The sequence below is a fragment of the Nesoenas mayeri genome, assembly GCF_963082525.1.
Source record: "Nesoenas mayeri genome assembly, chromosome: 1".
Classification (NCBI taxonomy): Eukaryota; Metazoa; Chordata; class Aves; order Columbiformes; family Columbidae; genus Nesoenas; species Nesoenas mayeri.
Genome location: NC_137541.1, coordinates 189,642,650 through 189,666,466, shown reverse-complemented (window position 1 = coordinate 189,666,466; position 23,817 = coordinate 189,642,650). Strand labels below are relative to the sequence as shown.

The 23,817-nt window shown below is 39.1% G+C and overlaps 1 protein-coding gene across 1 annotated transcript; it reads right to left on the bottom strand.

Moving 5' to 3' along the window:
• Nucleotides 1–1,777: 1,777 nt before the first annotated feature.
• On the bottom strand, nt 1,778–17,565 carry LOC308053406 (uncharacterized protein; the record flags this gene model as incomplete). The annotated part of the gene is made up of 6 exons (XM_080364255.1): nt 1,778–1,982; nt 7,133–7,325; nt 8,273–8,318; nt 9,813–9,898; nt 12,219–13,886; nt 17,547–17,565. 5 exons carry the CDS (start codon nt 17,563–17,565, stop codon nt 7,165–7,167), a joined length of 1,980 nt encoding a protein of 659 aa, XP_080220381.1. The 3' UTR covers nt 1,778–1,982; nt 7,133–7,164.
• Between the last annotated feature and the right edge of the window lie 6,252 nt (nt 17,566–23,817).

Sequence of the window (23,817 nt, the reverse complement as noted above, 5' to 3'; positions counted from 1 at the left end):
GCATGAGTGCAGTCAGGTACTGGCTCTTTAGGTGATGCACAACAAAAGGGTGGAGGGAAACATGATAAAGAGCAGATGAATGAAAAAAATGGGTAAATATTCCAGATCTGGAAGCTGTGGAAGAGGGAGGCACCACTTCTGACAAGTACACACAACCTAAGCGCCCTTCCATTTCCTCATTGATCTTTCCTCACCCTTTTCACCATAAGTGAGGTGATAGCTGTCTTTTCTGTCACTCCCTCTCACCACAAAGAAATTTCCATCCTTATGTGTGACAATTTATCTCATGATTGACAAAGGTTGCTCTTTCTGATAATTTTTTTCCTCAATTATTAAGTTAATTATGTATCTTTTGATTTGTCCTTTCGCTTCCCTCCATCATCTATTGCCTGTCTCACCTTTGTTACTTGCTACTTCAGCAAGCACTCTTGATTTTTCTCATGAATAGTGATCCTTCATGACCCTTCTGCCCCCAATGGCCCCTTCTCTTTCTGGTCCATCACACCCCACCCCTCGCTTTCTGCTTTCCTCCTCCTGTTCTTGGTGGGTGAACCCACCCGCAGATGAAGTACCAGCTACTTGGGCATCGTGAACTGGCTCTGCCCACAGCGCTCCTTTCCCAGGCATCACAGTCACCGCTTTAAAGACGGATGCACAGAACACATCACATTTTATGGACCAGAGCAACACATCAGAGCAGTTTTGTGCTTGTGCAGAAACATGACACAGAGCTGGTGGAGAAGCCTTTCCCTGTTTACAAGGCTCCACAGAAAAAGAACATAGATTAATCAAATCACACCTTGGGAAAAACAAACCAACCAACCAACCAACAACACTCACCCAAATGAAATTGTGTTTTTAACATGAAATGAAATTCATCACCTATGTAATTTAGCCCACTCTGCATATGTAAATATTTCTCACTTTTCTCATACCTCTGTGGGCCTTATATAGACATTTATGTGAGCAAAATTTTAGATTATTACTGTCAATGTTTTATTGATTTCTGCTGCTTATCTCCCTCAGGAAATCAACGCTCCACTCACGTTACTGGGATAATTTCCTCAGTAATGGAGTTACTACTAGTAAGGTTACTGTTCTTAGTTGAGGAACAAACATCACCCTTAATTTTGAAGGAAAACCCTAACTAAAAAAAAGAAACAACTGCTCTTAGCTCAAATTTCACCTCATATCATAATAATTTTTAAGTAAAAAATGGAAAAAGGAGCTCCACTAACAGAAAGATCAAATACTGATTGCAATTGTTAGATTTAGGTCTTATCAGTCTACCACAAACCGTACGCATCTTTCCTCCAGTGTGTTTGAATTGGGTCTGTAGCATAATAACATTTTCTCCTTATTTCTATAGTCCCAAATGAGTCTAGTTGAAGGGAAGCATTAAGTGCAGTCTCAGGAGAAGACAAGGTAAGTTGTGCATCTCTGAACAGGAGTAACTGGTGAAGGCTTTTTCCACTTGATGTTGTGAAGAGACTGGGATGTATAACGAGTGACAGGATGAAAGAGCAGGTGGGAGGAGGGTAAGACACCTCATTAACAACAAAGAGTCGGTCCCCTTTCCCTGCAGGGAGGCACTGCTACCAGTTCACCTGGCAACATCTGGGATCCTGATACAAGTGTATTAAATACCAGAGCCTGAAGCTCACACCTCATACCATAGGAACCTCCTCTCTACTTACTGGTCTCCGCGCTCAGTTTCTTAGTATGACACTCAAGGATGCACTGAGAAGATATAAACCCCAAATGATTGCAGAAAGTGACCTTTTGCTGCACACAAAGTTATCTCCATTTTGCATTTTATTACATGGATAGAGAGGTTGACAGTGGGGGGCTGTGAGAGGAGGATGGCCAAAGATTCACATCAAAAATCTACAGTGGTTACTTTCTTCCAGGTTATTCCTTACATTTAAAATCGTTGGTGGCCAACTGAAGTCTTTCCATGGTGGAATCAAAGCGAGACATTTCTGTAATAAAATAGAAGAGATTCTGCTGAAATATCACAAAAACATAGATTCTAGAAAGACTCCAACAGTTGCAAATTTGACCCCCAGACTGAGAAGAGTTCACTTGTCTTACATTTTTAAAAGTGTCTTTCTTGTACTCAGCTGTTAGTTATTTCTTAAAAAAAAAAAATAAAGAATGGAGAGGAAGCAGATGATGGAAAGCAAAAGAAAAGTAAAAAAATGCAAGAAGAATGTTAAAAGAAGAGAAGAAAGCTTGGATGTCAAAACCACAGACAGTAAGGACCTAGCAATCTCAAGGCTGAAGAATACAGAGAACAGTAACATGGTGGATGTTTTTTCCCCTCTACACATCATAAACACTGTATAAGGAACAGCCATTCAGTGAACAGTACTATTAGCATAGCTACAACTTGTTTTATTACCTTGCTTATTTTCTCCCTGTTACACTAACTCAGGACCTCACAGGCCTCCAAGTTAAGGAGGTTCATGTGAAGCACCAGCACAACCTGATGGTTACTCTTCTTTTCTGAGAGCTCTAGAAAGACTCTTCTGGGCAACCCTTACTGTCCCTGGTAATTATGCTCTCTGCCTAAGTAAATCTTAGGCCAGGTTTTGCTGGTAAACACTGTAAAAAGCAGGTGAGGTTTACTGGTCATAATTCTGCACACTTTCCCTTGCTTCATTTTGTTTAAAATTAGTGGCTAAATGTCAAAGGATAGAGAAAATACGTTTTCATTATCATTGTATCAAAGTACAACCAGAAGAAGTTTGGCCACGGGATGATATTTTCTGTGGCGATACTAGAAGACTGCTTTAGTTTGCTTGGTATCTTTTAGGTTATTGTTTTCCTGCTAGCCAAAAGACGGTCGTGCCTCTCCCAGCCACACGTTCCTGCTCCTTTGCCTGTATCCTGCTGGTTACATGGCTCTAGGACAATTTGTTTCAGCTTAATGGTCCAGACTGAAAACTTTTTGGACGCCTTTATGCACAGGATGATAGGGCTGAGCTGCTTCACTCTCTGGCTACGGAAGCACCACATCCAGCAAAGGGAAGCAATGGGAGTAGCGCAGGCAGGGAAAGGAGGAGAGAGAACACATGTCACCAAGAGATTTGTCCCATCAAAACCTCAACCCCACAGGGCTGTCACGGAGGAAGTGTTCCTGCGGGGATTTACTGCAAATTGACCATTATGCTTCAAAACCCAAACATGCCAGCTTTTATTTTGCAGTAGTCCTGCAGGTAAATGCTTAAACTGACATCAGTTTTGTCATCTTATTCTACATTTGTAGAGCACCTGGCACTTGGGAGTCCTGGTCTAAGGGAACTACTAGATCCTAAAATAATGATGTTTGCACTGTTCTCAGCATTTGTAAATTCAGGATCTCTTGCTTAATCTCCAGAACAAATACTGATGTGCTGCCAATGCTGCAATAAGGAGCTCTCACAACAACTTGAGATTAACCTCGTGTTTTCACAGAGGAACACCACGACTTGAACTCTCCCATTTGAACAAAAACACCCTTTCAGAAAGTGAATACAGAAGCACAATCACCTGGCTGACAGATTAAGTTGCACTTGGCCAGTAATACTTAGTTTAGTCTCAAATCTATAGGGACTGAAATGATCGCATTAGCTTTGCATTTATTTTCTGTGATTTAAAAAGCTTTTGGTAGGAATGCCTCAGTTCTTTATGGTTTTTTTTTTCCCCTCCCCTGACATTTGGTGAAATCAAATCCATTTTAGCATTTACAGTTGTTCACTTGTTCACAGTTTTACAGCCACTCTGGGACCTCATTCTTGGCAAGTCTGCTTTAATCAGCAACCAGAGGAGAGTGGTTTTGCGGCGAGGAAAGACCACCTTAGCCCTCAAAACCAGGGGCACCATCAACCAGAAAAGCTCACCTGCCTTTTACAGTGTTACACATCCAGACTTCAGAGGACTGCTAGAACACCCATGTGGGTTTAGCCGGGGGTCTGTGCTACCCAGTGTCTTGTGCCTGACAGTTAGCAGGAGTGAACTAAAAACTCTGAGAAATGCTTTTTGCTTTTCACATACTTTCAAAAAAATTAACACCCTAATGTTTGCATAAGCTAAAAAGCAGTCTTTCACCTGCCGGTATGATTGCACGATATGCAGTCCCTGGTACGAGAGCTGATGCCACCCAAGAAGGAAGCCCTGCACGTCCCCCACATCAGGTCTGCAGCAGCACAGCCCTGTCAGCCCCCCGGCCCCAGCTTCGGCACTGAGTTGGACCTTACACAAGCTTTTGCCAGCTCAGCAGAAAACTATCCGTTTGTTTCTTGTGGGCTTAGTGTGTTAAATTATAGCTTCCGTGTCAGCCAGCGAGTGCAGGAGCTGATAAACTGGGGTGGGTCTGGGGGGAAGGGCATCTCCTGCCGTCCGCAGCACGGAGCCAGCGCACCCGCTCAGCCCCAGGCTGCAAACCCCAGCTCCAGAGCAGCCGAAACCCACCCCGCCTCTGCTGCCTCATCCCCTCCCTCCAGCAGCCTTTGGGACTTTCCCTGACTCATTTCAGATGTTCAACTAACAAAAAGACAAAATAAAAACACCCACAAAAACCCCTAAGTTCCCTCTTTCCAACACAAAGCCCTAACCATTGAGCATGACCAAGTCCTTCTGCGCAGAGTGTGCAATGCCGCCTTTTTTTTGTTTTAAAACCAAACACTGAGTGGGACTCTTCTTTCACAGTAAAGTATGCATTGCTTTAATTCTATATACCCTAGAACTAACATAAGACAGCATAGTAGAGTATTAGATTGCACATGTAACGAACTGGGATTTAATGATGTTTAATTTCAGACCAGCAGTTGGTGGCTGCTCACAACCACACAGCGCTGCAGATGGCTTCTGCTGCACTCACCGCAGGCAGGAGAGGAAGGCTGAAATGATTTTGGGAGCAGCATGGCAGACAAAGGCCATAAATCTAAAAGCAAAAAGTTTGTTGGATTCAGCAACCAGGTAAAGGTATTGACAATAAGGCAGAACACTCTGCTAGCACGTGTCTTTCCTTTCTTGAAGTACACAAAGAAAAAAAAAGCCCATCAAATTTCCAGGTTAATCACAGTTTTCTTTGGGAAAGAGAACAGAGCTCTCCAAATTTTTTCTTTAGCATAAAAGCATTTAATCAATAAAAGCGGACATTTCTGGGCAGTAGCTTAGGTTACAGATCCATACTGAGTTGGCCAGCCACTATGACAAGAAATATTTTCATTATTTATTTGCATACACAACCAACATTTGCAATATTGTAAGTAACTTACAAAAATTTGTGGCTGACACAAGGTGAAAATATGTTTTTATTCGCATACCAAATATTTTAGTATTTGCTTATGTAAGAGAACAATGCCTCTACCAGATGTTCTTGATTTTATCAATAACCTGTGCTGACAGCACTTTGTGAGATTGGTGCTGTCTGTACTAAGCAGTTCAGAGAGATTCCCCTCACCTTCCTCCATCAGCAGTTGGTACAGTCTAACCAGTAAATGACCTGCAATGTCATTTTTATTGTCAATGATCTAAAAATGCATATAATCAAATCAACCCCCATTCAAGAGGTTTCAGTTCCATCCCAAACTATTCAACTACTTTATTTCTGTCATTAACCTCCACTGTGAAAATTAGGAGATCTTCTATTAATAAAATGTCAGCTTCTGCTTTTATAAGCCTCCTAGTGCAGCACATCTGCCTTTCTGACTCCTCCTCCAGTCACCGACTCGTGTTCATGTCAGGCACAGGACACAGCGTGACACAGACCCCTGGCCAGACCGCACGTGGATGACATTCCAGCAATACCGTGGGGTCTGGATGGGAACAATTTAAGCCTCATGATCTTGATTTTTTTTTTTTCCCTGGCTCAATTTTCCCATGGTGCAAGTTATTCTTTTTCTATGTAACTCAGTTTCCTTCTTTTAAAACTACAGATTAATGCATTTTCCACTTTGGAAAGAAAACCTGAGGGTAAAATGATATGGAGGTTAAGACAGTGTTTTCCAGCTGGATTCAGAAGTCCTTCCTTCTTATCATAACATACCTAAAATCTCTCATAAACAAACTTAAAAAACTTTGCAAGGTTACCAAAGGGCTCAAAAATTCACAAGGCAAGCCTGAACATGCCAGCATACTTTCTAATACTCAATAGCACACTTTGTCATACTGAAGACAAAGGGTCCAGAGAAGAGCAACAAGACTGGTGAAGGGACTTGAGCACAAGACCTATGGGGAGAGGCTGAGGGAGCTGGGCTTGTTTAGTCTGGAGAAGAGGAGGCTCAGAGGTGACCTCATCACTCTCTATAACTACCTGAAGGGAAGTTATAGCCAGGTGGGGATTGGTCTCTTCTCCCAGGCAGTCAGCAATAGGACAAGGGGGCATGGGCTTAAACTCTGCCAGGGGAAATTTAGGGTGGATATTAGAAATAAATTCTTTACAGAGAGAGTGGTCAGTCATTGGAATGGCTGTCCAGGGAGGTGGTGGACTCACCATCCCTGGAGGTTTTTAAAGTGAGGTTGGACATGGCACTTAGTGCCATAATCTAGTAAACAGACTGGAGTTGGACCAAGGGTTGGACTTGATGATCTCTGAGGTCTTTTCCAACCCAGTCGATTCTGTGTGAATTAAAACATTCATGAAAAATTAACACTTGAAGATATGGAGTCCTATTGCAACCTCCTGCTGCTAAGAAGCAGAACTGCCGCATGTTTTCGTAACTTAGTGAAATACTATTTTATTGTTCAGACAGTGCCCTTCATAATTAGACCCTTAACACAGCATTGCTGGCCATGCTGAATAGACGAGGAAAAGAGCACTGAGATAACATGACTTTATATAGACCACCACAATAATTAAATTGGGAATAAAGTCCAGCTCTTGGGTACTCTAGATAACTGCTTTCACTTCTCCAGCAGGTTTTAGGGTTTTTTTGGGGAAAAAATAATATGGCTTTAATAACAAAATGCTGCCCTCTCTTTTCCCAACACAGGATTAATAAAGCCCAACGACTCTCATCCCTAAACTAAAGGAAAAAAAAAGTTGGGTGATACTAAATGCACCCAAAAATTATAACAATATTCTTTAGGTGTTTGGTCAAATATCATACAAGAATAAAACACATTCACAAGTGTGACTGATTACCTTTTCCTTCATGCAGAATTTAAGGTGGTCAATCATGACTGATGAAACGCAGCATCCAGGCAGCCAGTGCTGGTGTAGGTCACGATGTTCTCCTCTACCACCCCTTGAAACAGCTCCATTTCTGAAAGTGTTTCAGAAGACTCTTGGTTCTCTTGGACATTTTTATTTAGATCTTCAAGACTAATAATATCATCTAAAAAATAATAATAAAAAAAACCCCAAACTGCAGCCAAAATCACCTGAAATTATCTATTTATCTTATATAGTGTCATTTGTATTAGCTCAGGATGAAGTACCTCTGGAACAAACTTTCACCAAAAAGCTACTCATTTTGCCTCCTAAACTGCCTACAAAATAAACCATATTTTTCAGTTTGTCTCTGAAAAGGAAAGAGCGTGTGTACGTGTTTATATAATACATGTTCCTACTCTTAATGCTTCCTCTTAGCTTTCCTAGAGTGCCCTTTTCTCTTTTTTAGAAAGGAGAAACTCCTCTCCTGTTTCAGACATCAAATCCCATCAGCTTCCAGGGAGCTACTGTTGTGTATTTTTCATCTCATATTATGCAGCTTGTGAAATTATACTACACTAATACAGAAACCATGGAAAAAGACAACCAGCAACCTTATCCCATAACCTACACAGGGCAGGAATTAATGCATGAAGAAGCCCAGAGCTTCCCATGGACCCTGATACCCCTTGCTGCTCCAGAGCCTGGTCTATCATTACACTGGCAACCTATAGGGACCAGTACGTTTAATTAAGCTAAAGATGCTCAGCTTTTCAGAGAAATAAAGTCTAAAGAAAGACTTCTTTTCATTAAAAACATCCTTCTGGTCTGGAATCAGGTAAACTTCAGCAAAGTAGTGGATTAATTCCATATGGGAAACTTTGCAAGGCAAAGAATTTCAGCATTTGCATCAGGAAATATTAAAGTGATGATTCACAGCAACCGTAGCTCTGCCATACTATGTGCACAATCAACAAAGGTACAAATTAATTTATCACATCCTAGTGCTTTTGCATGAAGAGGAACATTATCACTCATTTGTGCTGAAAAACTTCAATGCACTTCAGCATTAACAAGTTTATCTTGTGAACAATTATTTTATGCAGTTTTCGTATCACAGAATACACTTACCAGCCACGGTGTTTCCATTCTGTGATCCATTTGTTTTTTGTTTCTCCTAAAACAGATAAGAATAGTCTGGATTTAAAATATAAATATATATATGTGACAAGAGGTTTTCATATTTTGGGAAAGAACATAGGTCCAGACTCCATTTTATAGATACTATTTCATTATATTTACAGGGTTTTCCTCTATATCAAAAAGCAACAGTAGGAAGTAGCAAAAAAGTAATTTAAAATTTGTAAGGTAACACTTTCTAACTAGAAAACAAGAGTTAAATTGTCATCAGTCATTCCGAATAACTTCTCTGCTACAACTCTTCGTAGAAGTAACTGTAAAGAACTACTGTTAGCAGAATCACACAATGTCAGGGATTGGAAGGGGCCTCAAAAGATCATCTAATCCAATCCCCCTGCTGGAGCAGGAACACCCAGATGAGGTTACACAGGAATGTGTCCAGGTGGGTTTTGAATGTCTCCAAAGAAGGAGACTCCACAGCCTCCCTGGGCAGCCTGTTCCAGTGCTCTGTCACGCTCACTGAGAAGAAGTTTCTTCTCAAATTTAAGTGGAACCTCTTATGTTCCTGTTTGAACCTATTATCCCTTATCACTGGCTGTCACCGAGAAGAGCCTGGCTTCATCCTCCTGACACTCACCCTTTACGTATTTATAAACATTAATGAAGTCACCTCTCAGTCTCCTCTTCTCCAAGCTAAAGAGATCCAGCTCCCTCAGCCTTTCCTCATAAGGGAGATGCTCCACTCCCTTAATCATCTTCATGGCTCTGTGCTGGACTCTTTCAAACAGTTCCCTGTCTTTCTTGAACTGAGGGGCCCAGTACTGGACACAATATTCCAGATGTGGTCTCACCAGGGCGGAACAGGACCGGAACTGGACACAACATTCCAGAGTGGTCTCACCTCCAGGGTGGGAAGGAGAAGCTCTCTCAACCTACTAACCACCCCCCTTCTAATACACCCCAGGATGCCATTGGCTTTCTTGGCCACAAGGGCACAGTGCTGGCTCATGGTCATCCTGCTGTCCACCAGGACCCCCAGGTCCCTTTCCCCTGCGCTGCTCTCTAATAGGTCATTCCGCAACTTATACTGGAACCTGGGGCTGTTCCTGCCCAGATGCAGGACTCTACACTTGCCCTTGTTATATTTCATTAAATTTCCCCCCACAAATTTGCTCAGGTTATGAGAGGAAACCGTAAGAAAGAAAACAAATAAATTATTGTGGGTTGTACTTAACAAACACAGGCCAGGTCAGGACACCAGTATCAAGGAGAAGGTTGGGATTTTTCCTCCTTCAACTACTTTGTATCCATTTCTGATCTTTCAAAACCTGAATCTTACCATGGCCTGGAGCTCGTTATGGAAATTTTCAGAAGACTACATTAAACATCCATCTCCTCATTGTGGCTATATTAAACAAAGAAACAAAAAGCAAATTTATGAGTAAAGGATGTAATCTTGCTTATGGACTGAAGGATTCCTCTTTACACCTGGAACACTGAAAAGCCTTCCAAGATCCCCTAAAATTCGTACCTCCACAGAGGTCTTCCACAGTAAATAGATCATCTTTGAAACCTTCCAGTCAAGAGGAACTATATAATCATCTGGCAACAAGGATTCTGTAGAAGAAAATATTTTTGGCAGTTGAGTGTTCAAGTCTCTCCATAGCCCAAGTATAGTACTGAATTACAATTTTTGCACACATTATATATATAGAGAGAATTTTTTAAAAAGTCAGCAGATATTTAAACGAGCCAGCAGCCAAGCCAGAAATTAGGTTTTCTGCAGTCTAAGGCCAGTGCTCAGGGAGGGAAGGAGGGTGACAGAGATTTGGTTTTGGTTTCTTTTCTCAGGCAAAGGCTTTCTCACCATACTTTTCATTTCCTCCCCAGACTCACCCAGAACTAGGCACAAACAAGACAAACAGAAAGCTTCCATGCCCATAAATTAAACAAAATGCAACTTATGTAACAAACTTTAATTTAAAAATGTTTAATTATAGGAATTTGTGCAATGCCCCTAAAGAAATTACTTTCTAAAATGTGGTAACTCTAATACTGTTTGAGAAACTGAAGAGATTCTTTGTAGAAAAGTCTAAAAAGATATTCTATGCTTATATGAGAATCATACAAGCAATTCAGTCAACTAAATCTTTCATTTATAAAAAAAAAAAAGACATTTATTTACCAAAAATTTCTCCTGAAATATTTTCAATAAAAGTTGACTGCAATTGCCAGTGCTATAAAATACTACAGCTCATATCTGTACATTAATAAATAGTAGCCTGTCGATATATAACAGGCCACAAAAAAGCACAAGAACTTTTGAAAGGAAAATTAGAGTTGAGTTGGAATGTGGCCAGATTTCTCCAGATAGCATGCACAACTCTGACAGAAAAAACCTCACCAACCAGCAGTCACAAGCTGGCAGGGCTTCTGAGCTTTTCTCTCTCAAAGGTTATTTCCAAAGGAAACTCATCTAAACACCAGAGTATTTCACCTGCTGCTCACTCAGAGAAGAACGACATTTGGTTCACTAACCTACTGAGTTTCTGAATGCCTGCTTTTGTTTCACTCCCAGCAGATCACTGTTGTCAGGTCATGGCCAACTCCATGCCCTCTCAGATGTTGAAATTTAAGATCACACGCATGAAGACTCACCAAGTTTGGAGATGAGGAATGTTTTCTATGCAATAGTTGAGGACACAAACAGCACTTCCCTGTCCTGCTTTAGCCCTGTATGACAAACCCTGCGGTGCGTTGTGCCACATTTAGCTGAAGCAGCACGGCAGGTCCTTAGGGGACCACACCAAACGCACCAGCTGGTACCAACCCGGTGGTGCTGCCAGTGCTTTGGCACCCCCGTGCTGCCAGGCAATGTTGCCATCAACTTTTGCAATAAAAACAAAGAAACCCAAGGTCAGTTCAGGCAGATAAACAGACATAAGCTACTCCTCAGTTGTCATTTCAACCTCAAATTCTACTGAAACAAGCAGGTGTAAAGGTCTACACACTGAAAAAGTGCTTTTTAACCATATTTGTTGGTTAAAGTGACTAAATTTGGACCAAAGCAGTAGCACAACTTTGTGCACAGGGAACGTGGCTCTTTCAGCAGGTACATACACAGCACCATGCCCTAGGGTGAACTCTCAACACATGTCTGCTGTTGCTGCTGGCTACAGCTCTGTACCATTGCATTAGCTTGCAGTAAATTTGGAAATCATAGTTGCCACACACAACTCCTTTGGGGACTGATCATCACACTTCTAACAGCTAACTTATAATAATTAAACTGAAAGTACAAAAATATGACAATTTGAGCTCTGGATGGCAAGTACAGAACTGTGACACTTGTTAATCACGCATGGTTTAAAAAGAAGGCATGCACTGACAGAAAAATGCATCTTGTAATTTGATTTTCAAATTAAATGAGATTCTGGGAAAGTTTTTCAACAGTATCTAAGACACATAAGGGATTATGAAAAATTACTAAATAAAGAAGAATGCTACTATATTACCCAGGTGGAATATAAAATGAAACATGCAACCTTTATGTAAGAGCACACATTTCGTACTATGTTTTAATTTAGTTTTGTCATCAATACCATAAACTCTCACACAATAGGATTTTAAGTTAGTAAGTCATTGTTATAGAGGCTACAAATATGAGGCCAAACCACATTGCACCTTCGACAGAGACTGAAGAATATTTTATGCAAAATATAATATTTCTTTAAAAAAAAAAAATCACCTAAGTAGCAGTGATTCCTTTCAATAGGATTAATATTTGTTATTAATGGTATGTGCAATAAGCCTGAGTATTTAGTCATAGGGATTTGGGGTTATTTTTTTTTTCTGGGCATTTTGGTGGCTTTTTGTTTGGTGTGTGGGTTTGTTTGTTTGGGTTGTTTTAACATAGGAGTAGTAAGAAGAGTATTACCCAGTGGAAGACCTGGAGAACCAAAGAGCTGAACAAGTTGAAAAGCAAATCCTAATGATAAGGGAAGTCCCAGAAAACTAGATTTTACATTCACATCTTGATTATCTTCAAGTTGTGAGGCCTCTCCTGCCCCAGGGTCATCTGCTTCATCCACATCCTCACTGCAGCTTGCCAATATATTAGAATCTTCTGGATATTCAGAAACAGCTTTAACGGAAGACAAAATATCGGGTTGCCTATTTGTAACCTCCGAAGAAACTTGTTCACACTCACCCTCTTTTTTATCAATGACCTTTTGTTGCTTAAGAGTTCTAGCTTGCTCCTTCTTCATCCTGGAAACCACACAAAACCTGCAGGAATATTTTGGCATTGGAGAAGATTGTCCCAATTGAATGTAAGAAATATCATATAACAAAGCATCTGTATCCGGAATGGGTAAGGAATATGTTGCCTTGGTGCCACTCAAAGCTGCAGAATATTCTTGCAATGCACAGTTCTGCTCATGTTCCTCTGCACAATCCTTGCTTAGAAAGTTCTTTGGCTTCACTTCCAAAACTCTTTTTGAGGGAACATCGTCTTTTCTTGGGACTTCCTTCCCTCCCTCTGTACTACCAGCAATCTGTCTTGGTAGATCAAACTTTGGTGCCAAGTTGACAATTCTTCTGCATCTTTTCCTCTTTGATGTAACTGGTGCACCGTTATTTCTGGGAACATTTCCGTCACTCGAACACTGCGTGAAGGTGGCCCCAGCTTCCACAAGGGAATCTAAGTGCACTCCAGCAGCTGGAGATGTCCCTAGACCATTGCTTATTACATTACCGGCCTCCTCAGTTACTGTTACCTGGTGGTTTTCCTTTACCAGTCCTTCATTTGACCAACAGCAGTTTAGCTGTGTTGAACTGTTCATTTGAATCTGTTTAGGTTTCCTCATTTTGGGGGGTCTTTGTTCACCTACAAATTTATCCTCAGGCCAAGAAGAGAGAGAAACTTGTGTATCAAAGCCCAGCCACAATTCCTCAGTAGGTAACTTAATTGAAAAAAAAGCCCAGGCAGTAGAGCTATTCTCTTCCACTTTTAATGCACCTTTATCCTCTATGTGATTATCAGGCACATTATCATGTGCGTTTGAATTGTAACACTCAGAGATTTCTTTTTTTCCACCATTAAAACCGAACAGCTTATCTTCCATGTCAGGTTCACAGATGAATTGATATGATCCAAGTCTGTTTTCCATGCGTAACAGTGGTGTGTTGTAATCTTCGGAGATGCCTTCTGTTTCCTGGTTGGAATTTTCATTATTGCTTATTTTTAGGAAACTGTTTTTGCAAAGGTTTTCTTTGTGCCTTTGATTTGTTTCCTCATCATTGAAGGCACTTCTGGTTAGGTTTTCAGTAGAAAAAGGTTTTATATCTATGGGAAGCAAACCATCACTTTCTACAGGCAATTCATTTTTCATTGCATCGTTCAACATGGTTGAGACCTCAGACGCAGTGACAGGAAACCTTTCTTTTGACACTGCTGCAGCTTCTTTTAGGCTTTCATTGTCACCATTAGGCTGCTCTTCACAAACTGTCACTGGATCCTCTGAACCTTCACTGAATGTATACAATGATTTGCTGTTTTCTTCTTCTGAATCATCCTCTTTGCTTTCTGATGTGTCCTGGTCATCTGGAATTGGATGATGAGCTGCTCCGCCTAACCTTTTCTTCGTAACTTCTGCATGATTGCCTTTCTTTTTTTTGTTCCTTTTTCGCTTTTTCCTCTGCTTTGTTTTTGCCAACAGGTGCCCAGGATTCTTCTTTAAAATTGCCTCCCTATATGAAAATTAAAAAATTACATGTAAATAAATTATTTCAGTAATAACGGATTTGCAGTGTTCATTTTGAAGAATAGGTAGCTTATGTTAACATGATGATCAAACACAGACCTTCTGCTTTTTAAAATACATAACATCTCAGATGAAACCTTCTGCTGATTAAACGAATGGATGCCTTACAATTCAGAACAATCTTGAACATTTAAAACTAAGTTAAATAAACATAGCTGCCGTCTCATTAACTTAGCTTTACAAAAAGTATCACAAATCATCACAAGACCAAACAACATGTTTCCGGATGTCTTTCTAAATGGTGTTTGAATAATAGATACCAAAAAGCTACTGCTATTCTGAAATTTAATTAAATATCATGCTGAGCAGAAAAGTACTAAGTGGAGGTCATAGTAAGAAAATTTCATCCATTAAATGGACAATACTTAGATAAACTGGACTCAAATTCAAAACATACTAATGAAAAATCTGAATAATGTAAAGGTACAGTGACTATAGGATCTCTGATATTTACTGCTCTGTATATCATGTGTGGATGCACACATACTTGGAAAAATACTTCATATTTTATTAGTGAAAAAATAACACACTAAAGAAAAACTAACACAGTCATAGGCAGATATTTGCAATTAATTTTGTAGCTCTTTTGAGAGCATCTGATTTTTTTTTTTGTCTGCATTTCTCATTGAATTTAAGAGGTAACACCCCTAACAGTGCCTTCTCTGAAATCTTGATGTGAGCCCCTCTGCCAGATATCCCTGAAATAGATACGGGTAAGAAAAACCTAGTACAGAAATCTAACTTCTTCCTGTTCAACTCTTCAGAGAGAGATGTGGTTTTCAAAGTTAAGTTTAACTGATAAATCTTCATATTAAAGATCTGCTTCTTTTCTCTAATTCTTCACTTTTCTGTAACTCTTTGTTCAGGATGGCACTTCACACAACATACTAAAGCCAACAAAGTGGTAGCTAGAAGAATTGTAAGGTAAAGTTAGTAATATTCTGGGCATTCATATGTAATATAAGCTGTTTTAAATGCTGCATTCTGAACTTCTTAAGAGAGAAATAAAAATAAAAAAGGGTGGCTGTGCATGTGGAAGGAAAGCCAGAGCCACTGGTAAGCAACCTGGGACCTAAAGGTCACCTATGGAAACATAGCCTTACCCTTTATTCATCCTTAAGTTTATTCTTTGTTAGTCTCATGTAAATTCTTTCTAATTTGAACTCTCCAAAGCCAACCCTCCTAATTGAGTGTGAAGCACCCCAGCAGCCTTCTCAGCCTCAATATAGTCACAAAGTCACTTGACTGGAACAGGATTCTGAAGACTTGGTGCCTTGATACGGCTGCAACAAGTACTATGGATCTTCCTGTTGGAAAGCACAGAAATGTTATTGCCCTTTAATGGCACCTAGGTGAGACATCCTACTAAGAAATGGGATTTCCTTCAAATGCTGGCATGTAAATCCACACGGTGCTTTCCTTCCAGTAATTAAAACTTCCCCATTTCCTAACCAGTGTATTTTCAATACACTGCAGTGCAGATGTCTATACTGCAGATGCTTGAAGTTAGCCAAGACAAATTCCACCCCGAATTCTCCTCACAATACTTTCCCTACTCAGCAACACACCTCCTTTCTACCCCCTAAAGAGACAAGGGATTCCAGACAAAGTTTTAGGATTTAATAGATCTTATTTATCTATTGAATTATATAAAAGTGAGGCATCTGCAAAGGTAATTGGAGAGATTATTTTCTTACTTATAACTCAGATTTGCAGAAATCATGTATTAATCACAGATTATGTCTTAAATCCTGACAGCAACTTTCTTCTTTATTGATGAAAATTCATTACTTGAAAGAGGTTTTGGAAGAGGAAATTCTCTGAAGTTTTCAGAAGCATAAAACCCCTTCCCAGTGAAACAGAAAATCATGCCCCATTTTTAATTGTTTTAAATGGAGCAGGGAATAAAACATCAGACCTGTGCACCAATTCCAAGAAGAATTTAGTATTGTATTGTATAACCTTGCAGAAATGAGAACAAATAAAAAGTCTCAGAGGCCAGCACATTTCTTTTCTCTCCTCACCATTAATTCTAAATCAGGAAGGAAAACCACACTGGACAGGATTCACTTTAGAATGCAAAGACAGCAGAAATAATCCACCGAATAATGGGAGAACAAAAACCTGGATGATCCAGATAAACTAACAGCCATTATTGCATTGAAATTATTGCACGTCAAAGTAATAACGAATGCAAATGTTGGTCCAGGTTGATGATTTAGCACACCTGGATGTGACCTTCTATACTGACATTCAACAGTTCATAATAAATACAACAACTATGTCATTTATATGCTTTGGAAACAGAAGTTTTATAGAAGCTCACCAAAATTAGTCTTCCAAAGGTTTGGATTTCCTAAAGTAAGGACTAAAGCAAAAAGCAAAGTGATAGACTACTAGGTGCAGAATAATAAATGTTATTCTTCTCCACTTTTCCAGACAATTGCTTTTTGCCAACTGATTCCAAGAAAACACTACCCCAAAGAAACACTAATGCACCATGACAGCATAACTAAACATCTCCTGCTCGGGTTATACCCAGTATCATGTTCAGGTTTTTGCATTTAATGAAGCAAATTGTCTACTATTTTTCTTTAGTTTTATCTTAGTTCCTCCACTTTTAGTCCAGCTACATGCATATTGAGGAGTTTTCCTTATTGTAAAACCATATGGCACACAACCACTAAAATCCAAGAACCAGCATGGAGACAGGCTTCTCCTCTGTACAGGGGCATTTGCTAGTGGGTTGTTTTTAAACACATGTAACACATGCAAAAGGGAGAAGACAAAGGTGTCACTTCAGTTGATATTTAAATTTTACTATATACTATCCATTTTAGAAACTGGTTAGTAATGAACAGACCTAGAAAAAAAATAATAACATTTTTGTTGAAATAGCAATTCACTTTCTGTAACAACATTTTGAAATTTCTCAGGCTACTGTTTAGGCACTATTAAAAGCTTTTTGCCATAACCCTGTTACGCTTGACTTCAAGGTTGTAACCTACCACTCAAAATAGCACTGTCCAGCTTGATGGAGTCAATGTGCAGGTGATGCTCTTTACTGGAGAAACAAATGCACTTTCGTGATTGCTGAGACAGAACATGCATAGTGAATAATCTAAAGAAGCTAGTCACATTTTGCTGAAAAATGGCAAAACCAGAAAACAGTTATTTGCATTGGTACAAACTTCAGGTCTAGGATACATCCGTTTGCTTGATATAAAAAAGCCTGCAGTCATTGCTGTAATAAAATATAAAGGAACTGATACATTTAAAAAGCAATTCTGTACGACATTTAGCAATGAGGTACATACTCTTTCAGAAATGTATGCTATCATTAATGTCTAAAGTTTTTGCAGTGGGTTTTCAACATCAAAATTATAGCAGAGCTGTTTACACAAAATGCTGTTTACTGGGATATAGTTCACCTTCTTTACCTGGTAAATCCAAGTGCATTGTTGAATTCCTTGTGATCTAACTTTACTTCAGCAGCAAACAGAAATTGAAATTATAATTTTAGAATAACAAAAAAAGCCATGGTTCTGGCCTTTTTGTCACATATCTTGCCTTTAATACTGAAATGGAGAGGAAAAAAAAGGCAAACAAGGTAGCGACGGATGCTACCAGACAGAGAAATGCCACCATGTTTTACTTGGTTTCTCTGCAACACTAAGTATAGCTCAGTGTTAAAATGCAGGTTAAAAGGAGGAAAAAATAAACCAAACAGAAAGAAAAAAGGATCAAGTGCTGGGCCATCTTGTCTAGACTGTACTTCTGCCAAGAAAGGTTGGGCCAGATGATCCTTGCCGTCCTCTCCAACCTGGTTTTCCACGATTCTATGAAATGAAATGGCACAAGTGATCCGAATCCATCTTAAGGGGATGCACTTCACATACAGAGAAGAAACTGCAGCTTTATCATCAGCCTTCTCACCCAGGAAGGCTCACAGAACCAATCTTCTTTTAATTTCTCTCTGTCAACATTTAGTCTTTTGAAGAGAGCATGATGGACACAGATGCCAATGTTATACAGGACGAATCATTGTGTCAAATTTGATGACATCAGTTCTGTTATTGAGACGATACCAGCTTACGCATGGAGACTGAAATTAATGCAGGCTAGACGAGAAATGTGCTGCTTTGAGAAGTAGTTTGGAGAAATAGGAACTATAGTCAAATTTGCACCAGTTAATGAAGTTTGGTGTAACCTGCTACGCAGCAGTGCTCTTTAATTTTCTATTGATATAAATACATTTCTATACTAGATTTTAAGGAACACTTTCAAAAAACCTGTAACAGGATAAAAAAAGTCCCACCTTCCCAGACAATGATTAATCTCAGTTCTTCCGGACTAGCTACAGCATGTTGCATATGTGGATGTGAAGCAATTGGATCTCACTAAATCCTGCACACCCTCCTCTCAGCAATGCTAGAGCACATTTTACACACCACGTCTTACAAAGCTGGCGGTCCAGGCTGAAATCCGTGAAACACGCTGCTGAAGAATGTGCCTGACCACAAACAAGCAAAATTATCCACCGCAAACACAAAGCCCTTTGCCTAATGGCCAGTTCACAGCTATTGAAAAAACGTGCAACTGTAATAATTACCTTAAACACCTCAACTTTTTTCCTTCCAAATGAAAAACAAGAGTTGCTGTTACAGAAATATTGCATAACGCATATATAATCCAACCTGTTAAAATACAAGACAGTATTTTGTCTGAGTGGATCCTTGATGTTAGGAGAGATAAGATCTGCATTCAAAAATTAAATTCTGTGAGCCATCTCACAATCCGTTTTTCAGTTCCTCTCCCTTAGGTTCTGCTGCTTTCCAGGCATGTGCTTCTGCAATTCCACTCAAAAAGCTCTACCCAGGAAGATGCAGATTTACTGAGGCTCTCATGAGGCCATGAAGTAAATCATGTCCTAAAATGCAGTCCACAAATAAGGCAGAATTTCTAGACCCTAATTCCTAAAAAATACCCTCATTGTGTATTTAGGAACCTATAGAATCTACTGCTCAAATCAATCAACAAATCACTGGTTTAACCAAAAAATAAAGAGAACTACATATTGTGATATATTGTCGTAGTACTTGGAGGCACAGATGGCAGCCATCAAAACAGCACATAGAGATAAGCAGATACAACAAAAATGCTTTAAAAGCCCAAAATTAGATACAGGATAAAGTGTTGGCTGGTTTTGCAAAGGCACTTTCATATACAAAATAAATGTGAAATGAAGTTTGAGGTAAGACGCAAGAAAAATCAAGTTGAGGAAAAATGGGTGGGAGGAAAGCAGAGGTACAATGAGAGCAGAATGGAGTATTTTGAAGTATGTAATAAGCTATTTTCTGTTAGGAACTTTCAATGAAAGATAACAGATCTTAGCTGTATTTAAAATAACTTCAACCAATAAAATTGTAGCAAAGACACGTAATTAAATATCCACCAAAGCACAGACCATAATTCTGGGAACAAAAGTATGAGTTTCAAAACCACAAAAAGATGCTGCAAACTTCATGAGGCTGAGGAGAAAAAGGAATGAAGAAAAATATATTGTATGACAGAAAATATTACTTTCAACAGAACAAGAAAAAAATTCAAAAGGACAGCCTGATGAGAGTGGGAATATATTTACACTCATTTTTAAAATCAGTATCAGTTTGAACTGAGGCATTAAAAAAATAGTGAATAAGGTGTAGCTCTCCACACAAGTTTACAGTTCAGGGAAGGAAAGGGGAGAATGAATCCAGAGTTATGAAGACAAGTGTAGTAATTGAACACACGGGACTGCGACAGATCAGACAGATGAGGAAGATACAGTTCAAGAATATGGGGGGGGGGAAGGGGGGAGTTACAAGAGGAAAACAGTAAAGAACACAGTATCAGTAAATATTAAGTATCCAGCCTCTAACCAAGATAATAGCAACATTAACATTCAAAAACTAGTAACTGCAGACACTGTTGCTATTCAGAACATCTGCTCCAGGTATCACCCTCATTCTATTCATCTCAAATGTAACAAAATACTGAGAGTTACACAGCACTGAATTATAATGTGTATTCTTGGGAATATATTACACCTTTTTCAACAAACCTCAGTACTGTCATACTGGTATCCAACTTCTACTTTCTATTTCTGTGTACTACTCTTTGGTATTAACTCATTTCCTTTTTAAACATCTTTCACCAAAAGGACTAGAGGTACACAAAAGACACGATGAATCACTTCTTAAAGATGACTACTTATTACAAAACAGCCCTGTATAGTGTTGGGGATGAACAGATTCAGAAAACTTTCTTTCAGTTCCGCAATGTAGTGTCAATAGAAGTCTCTCTTTAGATAGAAAATAAAAAAAAAAAAACTACTTCAGATAAACTCTAAGATATTCCACTATTTTCCAAGTCTGGAAGAAGAGTAAAACTAACAAGAGACAAGTGCTCATAGACACTGCCTGATGGGGAGAAAAGGAGATCAGCTAAAAATGTTGCCACGAACTCATGAGCAACTCTGCCAATACAGCTATGAAGTAAAATAACCAGAATAAATGGTCCAGCCAGTTTTGCTGCTACAGTTAAAGCCAGAAACTTGGTGCCCATCTGACAAGGAGAATCATGAACTGCTGTGTTAATACAAGCCTGCATCTGATGCCCCAAAACCAGGCAGCAGTAGGGATTTAAAAATCTTCAATAGATAAGAGCTGACTCTCTTGATGTTCTGGACACTGCTCTCACTGTATCTATTAGAACAGTTTATGTCAGAAAGGGCCTCCCATGGCCCAGCCTCTGCTCACAATATCAACCAAGATCTCACTACTCAGTGCCTTGCCTGGACAAGTGTTGAATACTCCAAGGACAGAGATTACACAACCTAATATGTAATTGGAGTTTCCCACACTGCAACTTCTGCCAATTGCTTCTCATCTAAGAGGGGCCTGGCTCCACCTTTATTCTCTCTCAGTGGGGAGGTGAAGGCAGCATTAAACTGTCTTAGCCACAGTCTTCTCTTTTTAAGGCTGAACAACCCATTTCTCCCAGCCTCTCCTTGTGTATCATGTGCTCCACACCCTGACCTCTCTCCACTCACCTCCAGTATGTCACATCTGATCAGTAACAGCGAACTCAAAGCTTGACATTCTCAACAAAGGCACCACAAACTAAACAGGTGAAAGACATACTTATTAAATCTCTTTACAGCTCAATTTCCTACAGAGCAGTAAAAAGTTAAACCACGGTTAGCTACCTTTACTCACCATAAAATCTCTTGACGTAGGACCAAAAAGAGCAGCATTATAGACATAATCTAAGTACTCATTATTAGAAACAAGAACTCTGTCTAGACTGCTGGAACAAAACAGACACAGAATGAAAAACAATGCTCTAACTGTGCCTTCTACATACACAGAATTCCATTTATACTCCTATATATAATGCAATTTTGCTGCACAGCCATTAGCACTGTCTTCTAGCTGCAGTTTTCATAAAGTGAAAATAGTTTTGAAATTTTATCAGTTATACTCCATTAACTATTTAGTGCTTGTACCAAATGGCTGCAAAGAGCTGCAAATATGTATACCTGTCTTGCTTCATTCAGGTAAAAGATACAATGCCTACACTTTTGTTTTCAAGATCCCTATAAAGCAGTGTATTCGTCTTACAAGCAATACAGAAAAACTATCAGGAAAAATGCTAAATGGAGGAAAAGTAATATAGTCAATTCACTCTTAAGTCAGGTTCATGAGCCTCCAGAAACTCTTCATGGTTAAGAGCAAGATATGGTATAAACTGTTCAGTAACACCTTATAGATTATTATAACCTATAGTATGAGTTACCAAATCCTATGGCTGATGACTAAAAGAAAAAAAAAAAAAGAGGTATAATGAATAAAATAACAGCCAAACTGCATTATAGGCCCATGACTAAGACTGATTTGTAAATGACACAATAAACCCCTTAGAAATAAGCAAATGTTTACTCACTCAGCTAAGACAGCACTTCTTAGTCTGTTAGCAATTTAAAAATAGAGTAAACAACATCAACTAAGGAATTCATGCTTTCATAAATTAGTAGAGTTAGACAACATGCAAGCATATGTTCCAGAAGTCTTGCTCATAAAATATTTTTCTACCATGTTTCCATGAAATCTTAGAATACTTCAGTTAGTATCAGGAAAACATTTAAAAAGGATAAGCAGGATGATTCATATGATTATAAAGCAGTTACTCTGATGTCAGGTTGAGGTACCACAAAAGAAAAGTTGAATTAGATTAGCAGCTCAAAAAAAAAAAAATACTGGCTATAAGGAAACTGCAAAGACCTATTCCAGATGTAATACTTAATGCTTTTATTATACTTGATCTAGAATTATGTGGACAGTCCATCTCAAGGTAAACCCACTACCTCTACTGCTTCTCTGTTACTACAGAAATAAATGAGACAAACCTGAGATGATCTGACCTTGACAAAGCCTGTTACCTATTACTTTATCTTCTAAATACATAAAAGACCAGCTACGTTTTCACATATTTCACACATTTGAGTTCACATATTGTGAACTCAAAATAAGCTGATTTACAGCTAATTTTAACCAATAAGCCTATTAAAAAAATAAGTACAAGTAGATTTTCACCTAGTAAATTATCACTAAAGAGTTTTAATCTCTGTTCTTGCTTTTATTTCAAAAGTATGAGAACATAAAACATTGAAATGAGAAAGTATCACTGTAGAAACACTGAAGTGAAATATTTCTACATCAGACCTATATGAAACACCTGATCAGCCTTTAAAATTGAGTACTTAATTGCAATTTATGAACAGCATGTCAAGATTATGCCATCTTCTCTTTACTGGGAATTCTAATATATGTCTCTGTTCTCTTGTATGGAAAACCTAGTCACCTCATCTCCACAATGTACCACGACAAGAGGAAAACATTTCTTCCAGAAAACTTAAATGCTAGGAGGAAGCAGCAGTTAAAACCACAAGTATCACAGTGAGTGTGAAAATACAAAAGTAGTTTTTTGTCCAATTCACTGAAAATGAATCCTACTGGTCAGCTCAAAGAAGAAAATACCAACACAGTCTAAATTACATCAGGAAAAACAGACACAAAACAATCAAACAGAAATGTTATGGGTCCCATTTCACCTAGACAAAGCCTGCTTTTCAGTTATTAGCAGAGTTTTAATGAGATAGATGACAAAAGACAAAATCTTGGCTTTCCTCCTGACACAAAAAGCTTGAAAAAAGAATACACTGCAGAGAAACTTAGATGCAAATGAACTTAAAGAGCACGTAACTACAAGAATAGAAGACAGAATTCCTCAAAGGAGATTATTTAACATCATACATTCAAAAATAAAAATAGGAAAGTCTTACACTAGGTTGTTGTGGTTTAACCCAAGCCAGCAACTAAGCATGAACAGAGCCGCTCACTCATACAGCCATTAGCTCACCCATCCCCCCACCCCTGCACTGGGATGAGGGATAGAATCGGAAAGGTAAAAGTGAGAAAACTCATGAGTTGAGATAAAGACAGTTTAACAGGTAAAGCAAAAGCCAAGCACACAAGCAAAGCAAAACAGGGAATTAATTCACTTGTTTCCCATGGGCAGGCCAGTGTTCAGCCATCTCCAGCACAGCCGGGCTCCATTGTGCCTAACAGTTACTTGGGCAGACAGACACCATCTCACAGAACATTCTTC